The sequence below is a fragment of the Tachypleus tridentatus genome, chromosome 10 (assembly GCF_004210375.1).
Source record: "Tachypleus tridentatus isolate NWPU-2018 chromosome 10, ASM421037v1, whole genome shotgun sequence".
In the NCBI taxonomy this organism is placed as follows: Eukaryota; Metazoa; Arthropoda; class Merostomata; order Xiphosura; family Limulidae; genus Tachypleus; species Tachypleus tridentatus.
The window spans coordinates 76,677,741-76,689,236 of record NC_134834.1 but is presented as its reverse complement, the minus strand read 5'-3'; the positions used below and the strand labels follow the sequence as shown (position 1 = coordinate 76,689,236).

The 11,496-nt window shown below is 37.6% G+C and overlaps 1 protein-coding gene across 1 annotated transcript; it reads left to right on the top strand.

Annotated features, from left to right (window-relative positions):
* The first annotated feature begins 7,237 nt into the window (after positions 1–7,237).
* On the top strand, positions 7,238–11,105 carry LOC143229629 (interferon regulatory factor 2-binding protein 2-like). The gene is made up of 2 exons (XM_076462219.1): positions 7,238–8,288; positions 9,600–11,105. The coding sequence occupies exons 1-2, from the start codon at positions 7,469–7,471 to the stop codon at positions 10,262–10,264; spliced, it is 1,485 nt and encodes a 494-aa protein (XP_076318334.1). The 5' UTR covers positions 7,238–7,468; the 3' UTR covers positions 10,265–11,105.
* Positions 11,106–11,496: the final 391 nt, after the last annotated feature.

Here is an 11,496-nt window from a genome sequence, read left to right as displayed (position 1 = left end):
ACTAGTCCTTAAAACACTGTTTTTAAAAAGGGGAATAAATTACAATAATTCGAGAGTTGATCACATATTGCGTAAAATCATGATATAATAGGCATTGATGATAGAGAACTGGCCAATTAATTTCATTATATGTTACGAACACGAAACTTTATTTAAACAGGAAAATAGAATGAAGTTTGTTTGTTTTTTGAATTTCGCACAAAGCTACTCGATGCCTATCTGTGCTAACCGTCCCTAATTTAGTAGTGTAAGACTAGAGGAAGGCAGCTAGCAATCACCACCTACTCTTGGGGTACCCTTTTATCAACGAATAGTGGGATTGACCGTCACATTATAACGCTTCCACGGCTGAAAGGGTGAGCATGTTTGGTGCGACGGGGATTCGAACCCGTGAACCTCGAATTACGAGTCGAACACCTTTGCACGCTTGGCCATGCCGGGCCCATAAAATAAAGCTACGTTTAACCTAATACTGGATGGGCTTGAACTGGTTAAAGAAACGAAATTGACGTCAGCTGAAAGGTAGCGCCATCAAACGGCAAAACACCGCTGGCAATACTTTACAAACAACTCTAATTTTATTCGAAATCTGGAACAAAATTCTTCTGAAGTATCACAACGCTTTTTCACAATTCTCACTCTCTGTCGCACGTAACAAAAATGTCTAGGGTTAAACTCACACCTGTTTTGGATATAATTTATTGAAGTTTATATAAGCACTTTGGTAAACAATATGATACATCAGGAATGAACGTTGGCAGCACATAAAATGTGAACTAAAGAGCTGTGTTTATAACCTTTTCCTAATTATAAATACATACAGATATGTTGAGCTTAGAAAAGAATTTAATTTGTAGTCTCATGTTCTTCCAAACTAGGAATGATTTTGTACTTCTGTCTGACAAAAATAAGACAAGTCACCGCCATTTGAGATGTTTTATCATGTCTTGTGATGAATGCATTTCCTGCTTTATACAACATACTCAGAGAAACGGTTTGCGCAGTATTTATGATTAGACGACCTCAGTTCTCTCCCCCCCACCACCACTTTCTCCACAAGCCCTTGTAATTTCACATTGATATTCCACCAACCAAAACAACCTTTCACCAGAGTGAATAATGCTTTTAAATACTACAGGTTCCAAATTCAAATATTATGTGAAAAAGAAAGTACCAAAAAGAAAACGAACATAACCGCTGTGGGCTTCTTTACACCATGGAGTCAAGGGCAAGCTGAGTCCCTCCTCTTCCGTTTCGTTAATCCGAACCTTGGTTCCACCCTTTTAACCTCGCAACCTTCACTGGACTTGTCTGGTCAAACAGGTTTACAGCTGTGTTGAAAACGACCAGAAGAAACTTCGAGAATTGCAAGAAAAGCAATGAGCATGTTCTATTGCACGTGCGGTTGGTGGTGATATTCGTTCAGTGTACGTGTGCTCTAAACTTAGACAGGGCGCATGTTTTAGTTGAGCCGCTATAAATACACAACAGCTGAATCGGTAGGACAGTTGTGCTGGGATTAAACTTCTTTCAGTTGTGAAATAGACCACACTGTATACACTTGGATGATCTAAATAATAAAGGAGAAAAAAAAACAGAATATATATATTTTTTCGTTACGTCCATTCTTCTGTATGTTTGAGAAATACCAAGTCCAACCGTGATTGTCAATATACTACGTGATCGTAATTACGCAAGAAAGCCCGGCATGGTAGGTGGGATGAGGCGTTCGACTTGAAATCTGAGAGTCGCGGGTTCGAATCCCCTTCGCACTAAACATGCTCGCCCTTTCAGCCGTGGAGATGTTATAATGTAACGGTCAATCCCACTATTCGTTAGTAAAAGAGTTGGCGGTGATGACTAGGTGCCTTCCCTCTAGACTTACACTGTTAAATTAGGGACGGCTAGCACAGATGACCATCAAGTAGCTTTGCGCGAAACTCACCCTATGGTTTTGCTTCTCTAAATCAGCCATCTTTGATCCGAATGACGAAAAACGGTTCACCTTTATTATTAGATGAAGCTGCAGTAAAAATGTTAGCCCGATAGTTCACGTAACTTTTTGCTTAGGCGTGCAATAAAATATTTTGTTACATTTGAGCGATTTTTGTGCAATAACTTCGCACGTGTGGCTTATATTTACACCAAATGAGATTTATTTGTAGGTTGTAGAGACCCATACTAAAACATCCATAAAAATCGAAGTATATTTCCATTCAAATAAAATTTTCATACATTTAGTACGAATAAGAACAAATTAAGAGAAAAAACAATCAAAATAGGAGATGCTATATTTCAGATTTTTAGTAATAACGCGTATATTGTCTTGAAATCTGGTGTGTGAAGTAAGAGAGTCCGGTAGCAGACATCTGCTGAAAAGATGCAATAGTTCAGAATACCACAGATAGTTCAGAATACCACAGTAACAGAAGGTGGAAAATCGCATAAATTATTACTCCTGTTAATAACACATAATGTGGTTTTGTTTGAATTTCAAAGCTACGCCAGCACTCTCTACAATGGCCGCCCGTTACTTAGCAGGGAAAGACTAGAGGGAAAGCAGCTACTTAGCACCATCCATTGCCAGCTCTCGGACTACTCTATTACCAATGTTTAGTGTGATTAACTGTATATTAAATGAACTCAAAGCTGAAACGACGAACATGTGTGTGGTGGGACGGATATTTAAACCTGCGATTATTAGACTGGTGAGTCAAGTGCTCTAACTACCCAGCCAATTCATAGTGTCTCGTGTTTCTTTCTTGCCGTAAGACACTCTATTACTGCGTGTCTTGATATGTTACTTTCCTTTCCACAAATGAAGTTTTGGGTTGAGTCATATGAACACTTATATATTTCTTCGTACTTGCGAATATTTTGAGAACACCAATTCCAATAAAAAACATTTTTTCTCCCTCTAACTCGTTTATACACAAACAGATTTTTTAACATTGAAAATACGTATTTCGGATAAGTTTTTAAGCTTACACTGCTGGCCAATGTCTTAAGGCCAATGAACATAAAGTAAAAAAATATGCATTTTGCGTTGTTAGATTCAACCACTTATTTGAGTAGTTCTTCCAAACATGAAAATAAGAAAAGGGAAAATGTAAATAAAAAATCTTTTTAGCATTTAATAGGGAAAACGTGAACACTATGAAATCAGCCTAAATACTATATAGTCAAAAGTTTAAGACCATACTGAAACGAAGCGTTAATCGGTAAACACGTAACGAAATATAGTTATTTGTATTCAAGCATTAGCGTTGTCAACATCTCCTGTGTTACATTGGGTAGAAACATGGCAACGGCTTCAAAGTAGACAGAGTTTGAACGTGGCAGAATTGTCGAGCTGCAAAAGCAAAATCTCTCTCAACGTGATATCGCTGGTGAGATTAGGCGTAGTAAAACTGCTGTCGAAAATTTCTTAGAAGACCCTGAGGAATACGGAACGAGAATTTCAAGTGGTAAGCTCAAGAAAATTTCGCCGGTGTTGAGCAGGAGTATTCAACGGGTTATCCGGCAAGACACCAGCCGATCGTCGAACCAGATTAAGGCCCTTACGGACGCAGAATACAGCTCAAGAACAATAAGACAGCATCTATGAGAGAAAGGCTTTAAAAACAGTAAACGTCTTCAAAGGCCACTCCTCCTTCCACACCACAAAACAGCTCGGTTAAACTTTGCTGAGAAGCACCAAACATGGGACATAGAAAAGTGGAAGAAGGTTTTGTTCTCTGATAAGAAAAAATTAACTTGGATGGTCCAGATGGCTTACTGGCACAATAAGGATATCCCACCGGAGACATTTTCTACACGACCAGTGGAGGAGGTTCCATCATGATCTGTGGTGCTTTCTCCTTCCATGGAGCAATGGAGCTTCAGGTTATACAGGGGCGTCAAACAGCAGCTGGCTACATTGGCATGATCGAGAGAGTATCCTTATTGACTGAAGATCCTCGCTTGTGTGGAAATGACTAGATCTATCAGCAGGACAACGTTGCAATCCACAATGCCCGCAGGACAAAAGACTTTTTCATGGCGAATAACGTGATTCTTTTGGACCATCCAGCGTGTTCGCCTGAACTGAACCCCATTGAAAATGTTTGTGGGTGGATGGCAAGGGAAGTCTATAGAAATGGACGTCAATTCCAAATAGTGCATGATCTTCGTGAAGTCATCTTCACCACTTGGAATAGCATTCCAGCCAGCCTTCTGCAAATGCTTATATCGACCATGCCAAAGCGAATGTTTAAAGTTATTCGTAATGACGGCCGTGCAACTCACTCACTACGGAGACCTCTTGTTGGGCATTTCCTACCCTGTTTAGGACTTTTTTTTTATATGGTCTTAAACTTTTGATCAGCTAGTATTTAGGCTACTTTCATAGTGTTTACATTTTCCCTATTAAATGCTATAAAAGTGTTTTTTTATTATTTTCCCTTTTCTTATTTTCATCTTTTGAAGCTGTACTCAAATAAGTGGTTGAGTCTAACAACGCAAAATGCATATTTTTTCTTTATTTCCATTGGCCTCAATATTTTGGCCAGCAGTGTATTAGGAGACTTGTTAATTATAAACCTCATGCTATTTTACTTTTCATACTTAAAAGTGTATACTTTCATACACCCAGTCATTAATCCAAAGAAAGATAGATATTGTTCTTCAATATTGTGGACTGATAGCGTTAAACATATATAGCTTTATTATGAAATAATACTTAAGATAAAGAATTTTTTTGTGTATTTGTTTTCACGTGTTTAATGGTCTATTGTATGCCATGACTAACAAAATGTCGTGTGGAATTTAAATAAATTTATATTGCATTTTTACCCTCATGAAATTTTTTTAGATAAAAAAATTTGAAGGCAGCAACTTCTACAACTCTAATATCTTTCTGGAGAGAGATTTATTAACTACCTACTGTAGAAAATCGTGTTTTGTATGCAAACGTTTTCACCTTGTGCATAATAATATCAGCAACAAGAGCTGGTTTCACTTCGCTGCGCAACTGATGCTTGTACTTCCCCATTCAGTGTAAGCATAATATATAAAATTAGGTCTACCTTCGACATACGGGACAAACTACGTGTACAGCCGTGGGCAAGATATGTCCTCCCTTCTGTACGACAGAAAACACCTTCAGTACTATAACGTTTAACCTACTTTTAACAGGATTCATTACTACAGTCGTTTCATGCTTAAAAATTAAAAAAAAATTCACTCGAAATGGATATTTACTCATAAAAAAGAATTATTTATGACATCCAAGCAAGCTTTATCCGTTATATTTACTTCTCTGTATTTGCATACTTGTTGATAAAATCTTGTGCTTTTGGTTTGAAGATCTGATGTTAATGTAACTTGTAACTGGAGTTGTTGTTGTTTTTTCATTTACGTTCTAATGTTATTATTCGGATTTCGTTATCAACAGTCAGAGATGCCAACCATTATGATTTGAACGTAATCATTACGATTTTGGTGTATTCATTACGACTATACGCTCATACAGATAATAATACAACTTGTTGCAACTCCCAAATTATTATATATTATATAGGCTTGTACAATAAAGTGATAAATTGTTCCCCCCAGGGCTTGAAAGGGGTGAATAGAAAATTTCTAGTGAGATACAACTAAATTTTGATAATAAATAAAAAACATAGTCCAAATGGTTACTTGCGATAATCATGTTTGTGCTTGAAATAATAAAAAATATTTGTATCTCCGACGTCTATCAATAGTTTGAGAGCGGTGCTTCTCCATACTGGATACGTGGAGGAATCCATAGTTACGTCATCAGTGCTTGTCAGCCAATCAGCGCTCGCATAGATGGGTATTTCTCGTTTTCTAAGCGGCATAGAAACACCAATGCGATCGTTCACAAGATGGAAAAAAAAGAGGCCTCGTTCACCAGATTGTCTTGTTTCTGGCAAATCTAAAAGGACTAAAACTTTTTGAAGGGATCTGCCTACAATCATTACGCTCAGACATTTGGCATCTTTTTTAACTATAACGGCACGGTATGGCGAAGTGGTAAAGGGTCTCGATTCGTAATCTGAGGGTCACGCGTTCGAATCCTCGTTGTACTGAACATGCTTACACTGTGAGCCGTGGGGTCGGTATAATGTGACAGACACTGAAAGAGTAACCCCAAGAGTTGACGGTGGATGGTGATAACTAGTCTGTCTTCCCTCTTGTCTTACACTGCTAAATTAGAGACGGCTTAGCGCAGATAACCCTCGTGTAGCTTTGGGCTAAATTCGAAAACAAACAAACAATCAACTATATCTAAGAAAAAAAACGATAATATTAAGCTTCAATAATGTTGGTTGTTTTGTTTTTTACTCGAACAACTTAAATTATCGTTAATTTCGTAATAAATCCAAAGCAGTTATTTAATACAGGTAGAGTTTGTTTAACAAAGAATCTTATGTCAAAATTTTCTATTGACATTGATTAAATAATTCACGATTTGTCCATCTGACGTATTTTCCATAGGTACGTTCAGTGTCGTGTGCATAAGGTACTCGCTTAGCAACTTTGTGTGAAGGTTGGAACGTCACGTTTTTGGCAGGTTGCCATGGGCTCACTTGCTGCGCAGAAGATCAATAACTTGTGACGTCACTGGCTTGTAGCCAGCAGCGGCGTTCAGGATGGAACTGCGCAAGTATTTCGACGAACCGCGACAGTTGTGTTTTACAATTTTGCCTTAAAAGTGTAAAAATATGATCCTTGAAATGTTTTATGTTGTTTTAACTATAGATTCAAAAAATTTACATATATAGAATGCACTAAGTGATTAAATTTCTCTAATAGAGGTTACAATGGATAATACACCGAATTAATTCTTTTTAAATCACCGTATTAAAATAAATAGCAAACTGATTCGTGAAACTCCAAAGATTACGCTTCACAAATTACCGCAGTAGGATGTCAATTTCTTGAATACCAACGTCATGTTTGGACCTGGTACTCTAAGTTAGAGAGAAAATTAAACTCATTGCTATATAGTGTTTCAACAAATATTTCTCTACTTGGCATAGTTTACACCGTCAAATGTTTTCGCTAATAAACTCTACATAAAGCTGTTAAACCAGATGTTCCTATCTGCTATGGGATCAAACAACACTGTAGAGTTCATTACTGTCTGATTAATCCCGACGTATATCTTTCTTTGTGTTTTGTACATTTTTCTTTCATCTTTTTTTTTTTTTTTTTTTTTTTTGTAGCTGACGTGATGACATCATCGTACAGTACCGACACGTGCACACTTAATAGACCGGAGCATTTCTTCATACGCATGCGCAAAGTCTCTTCAAAGCGTTGTTCTTGAAATCCGTCTTGCTTTCCTACGAAAAGCTTGGGTGAAGGTTTAGAGCTTGGTGCCTCTCAGATTAGAACATTAGGAAATTACGGTTGTAACGTAAAACTGGCAAGCAACACGATAAGTTAACTGAATACTTCCATGGTGAAAATGTCTACCTTGTCTCGTGGACACAGGCAGCAGTGCTACCTGTGTGACTTGCCAAGAATGCCATGGGCTATGTTGAACGACTTTTCGGAATCTGTGTGTCGTGGCTGCGTTAACTACGAAGGTGCTGACCGTATTGAACTCATCATAGAAACAGCCCGCCAAATGAAGCGAGCCCACGGATTTCAGGACAACAGACAACTCTATAAATCCCAGCCGTCCTCACTAGCCAGTAAAAATAATCACGATTCCGTAAACGGGGCAGTGGTGTCAGCGGAAGCTGGTATGCTATCTCACGCTTCCACTATGACCGCAGTTGCAGTTTCACATACAACCGTTGGCGTTGACAGGTTCGGTTCGCACGATGGCCGCCCGCGTGCACTGTTGGAATATAGTAACCAGCGCTTCTCAGGGCACAGAGTAGATGATGTTCCCCATGATACCACAACAGTGGCTTTCAGTCGAGGAAGTCCAAGTTTATCTGTTCGAGCTCTTCCTCCAACGGCCATGGCTATAGCAACAAACGTGACACTGTCTGCTTCGGCTGGTCGCCAAAATTCTTTATTAGGCAAACGGTCGAGTGAAAGAGATGAGGAAGAGACTTCTCTTAATACAAACGGTTCAGAGAATAACCATAAACGAGCATTATTGGACAACCATGCCGGCCGACCTCCCTTAACACGAGGAGAAAGCCTTCCAGTTGCTGTGATGGGAGCGCCTTTTGATGTTCGGTACAAGAACGATCACCACATGGTTGGAAGGATGTGTTCTTTTGATGCCGCTGTGGCTTCAAGCTTGAAATCTTCTACTGCAGGTAAAGTTGGCGGTCAGTTGTTATAGCATCAACTAAGGAGTCTTATTCTTACTTTTATTTTATAGACTTCGTTGTTGTAATTTTAAGTGTGTTTGTTTTTTTAAAGTTACCATGATCAGTTACTATTGTTTCAACTAATAAGTTAATGATTTTTCTACCCGCCAAAGCTGAGTGGTTAGTGAGAGTCACCAGTGTGACTTATGACCTTATTTGTCTCATTCAGTTACATTGGTCACATTTTGAACCTATAATATAACAACAAAAAATCAAGTACTGGGAGAATGTGTGCAAGATACAAATTTCTACTTTTTCAGAGTCAAAACTGCAAAAAATCTCAGATGCAGAGGTTTAATTATTATCAGGCTAACACATTCCTTCATTGGCCGTAATAATGGCACATTATTCACACAGTACCTACCAAAATTAGGTTAAATTTTTCATTGGTTTAATATAAAAGTAAAATAAAGTTGTGCGACCACATTGTAAGAACACCAAAAAAATTCTGTAACAATGGGCAAATTTGTTTTTAGAAATTACATCTATTATTAAAATTGTGTAATGGAGGTTTTCTGATATATGTGTGCCCCCCTCTCTCCCCCTCGCCTATCTGAGTCACAAGCTAGTTGCTATGTGTATATGTACGTGCACGTTGAATATGGTTACGTTTAGTGACTCACATGCTGCGTTACGTATTAGATGTAATATCTAGTGGGAGTGTACCGTTACTACTACATAAACTAATACACTTTATATTCTATTTATATATTAGTTTTCCATTTTTACTTCTTACTAGAATGAAATTAGGATAACAATATCACGATTGAGGTTTTATTTGTTCTGAACGCGCAGTTTTGTTATCGTTTTAATTGTAAGCACTATCGGTTTGCATGCAGCCTTGTTTACCATTACATAAGTTTGTATATCCGCTGCATAGCTATTATCTTTGAAATTATAACAATGTTGTCACTCTACGTTATTGGTTTGCAAAGAAAGAGGGCTTGACGTCAGGAACTGACTACCTAGGCATAATTCGTGGAACAAATGTTAAACCATATCTGTTTGTGTTCAAAATGTAGTTAGTCTCATATTCAGTAATATATCTGGTATGCTCTTACACTTTCCGTAAAACTGTTAAATAATTCTGATAGCTGCCAAACTGGCGGTAATGTTTATGGTATTATTTCAATGAATTGCACTCCCTCCTCCAACTTTTACGGTAAAAATAATTCTTCAGATTTTTGACAGTATTTTTTCAATAAAAATATTCATACCAGTTAATGATTTTTAACGCAAGTTATTAATTTTTTCTAGCCTTTACAAATGTTTCCAACCCTTCTAGTCACTCAGTTCCATCTGCCCGGTTAATGAACAATCGTTCGTCCAAATCTCCAGAAGTTACTGCACCAGGTATATCACAGAATGATTCATCACCGTTGGCAACTCTCATATCTGCTGCTGACAATCTCCCTCCTGGTTCACCGCGAATTGGTATTACTGTTACTGAAATGATGTCACCCACTGGTGGAAGTAATAGGCCACCATCTACAACTCGTCATTCTCCTAATGGAGTGCCTTCTGGTTCCGGGAAGAAAACATCCAGTGGAGGTCGTCATAACTCTGCAAGTTTAAATACGGACTCGGAAACCAATAGCACTAACATGACATCTACCACAACTTCATCTGATACACTTCACACGACAACAGCTCTGAAGTGCACGTTGTGCAATGGGAGGCTGGAGGACACACATTTTGTTCAATGCCCATCAATTCAACTTCACAAGTTCTGCTTCCCATGCTCACGTGAAAGCATAAAAAGTCAGGGAGCAGGCAGCGGAAATGAAGTTTATTGCCCAAGTGGAGAAAAGTGCCCTCTGGTGGGATCTAATGTTCCGTGGGCCTTCATGCAGGGAGAAATTGCTACTATTCTAGGTGATGATCTGGCTTCAGGAAAAGTAAAGAAGGAAAAAGAAACATAGTTAAGAAAGTTGTTTTTCAGATATAAATTAGAACAAAAGGAAGCTTTCAAAGTCGTTCCTATAAAAATCTTTACTTGTGGAAGTCATGAAAAATTAGGCCTGCTCTAGTTTCCTAAAGCCTGGGTGTTTAACAATAAACTGAAGTTGAAAATCAAGAGAGCTGTATCTAAGAAAAAGGAATTTTACTTGCCATCTTGTTTTTCTTAGAAGCTACTGTACCCAGAGCTTGAGAAGCGTAAAAACGATCGACTTGAAAAATAAGGTAAAACAGATTTTTCCCCATATAAGGGAACAAATTGGAGGAGCTCTTTGAAAAGCCCTCACGAATGCCATTTTTCCATGTTTATATCACTATTTGGTTTGAACTTAAAAGGACCATTTTATTTTGCAACTTGCCTAACGTTAATATATTCTTTTGTTGTACCTTTTATTTTTGCTTAATGTTTGAGGATGGTATAAAGTTTTTGCCTGAAAATTGCTCATACGTTTGAAAGTAGCTGGTGCTGCACTGTATATATTAATGTTGTGAAATCTGGTGTTTGCTGTGGTGTCGTTAATTACTTCTAGTAATGTTAACTTGCTAAAAACATGTTGCTGTAACAGTTCATTGTTGCCAAAAGCTGTTATTGTTACTCATTTTTAGGTGTTTGTCCAATGGTGCCACAAACTTGTGTACTAGGAAGACTTTTTAAGCACGATTTTTCATTAATGTTTTTACTAGTCACGTCAAATTTAATTTAGGTTTCTTTTCTCTCTTTTGTTACAAAAAATAAAAAATCAGGGTTTCTTGTACGAACAAGTTGTATTAATGTGAAATTTAAATAAAGTTTAAAAATAGATATTCCACATTCTTATTATTTTACCATGTTTCGATATTTTAACGATTATTGTCACATACATGGAAAACAAAGTGGTAACGGGAAAAGAGTGGGAAATGTTTATATATCAATTGCACAAGATACAGATTTATTACTAGAACTGTCAATTGCACAAGATACAGATTTATTACTAGAACTGTCAATTGCACAAGATACAGATTTATTACTAGAACTGTCAATTGCACAAGATACAGATGTATTACTAGAACTGTCAATTGCACAAGATACAGATGTATTACTAGAACTGTCAATTGCACAAGATACAGATTTATTACTAGAACTGTCAATTGCACAAGATACAAATGTATTACTAGAACTGTCAATTGCACAAGATACAGATGTATTACTAGAACT

What these genes read in the sequence shown, in the direction of transcription:
- LOC143229629 (XM_076462219.1), top strand. Translation starts at nt 7,469, where the DNA reads ATGGTGAAAATGTCTACCTTGTCTCGTGGACACAGGCAGCAGTGCTAC. An exon ending in CTTGAAATCTTCTACTGCAG is followed by an intron (nt 8,289 to 9,599) that starts GTAAAGTTGGCG and finishes AATTTTTTCTAG; the next exon opens with CCTTTACAAATGTTTCCAAC.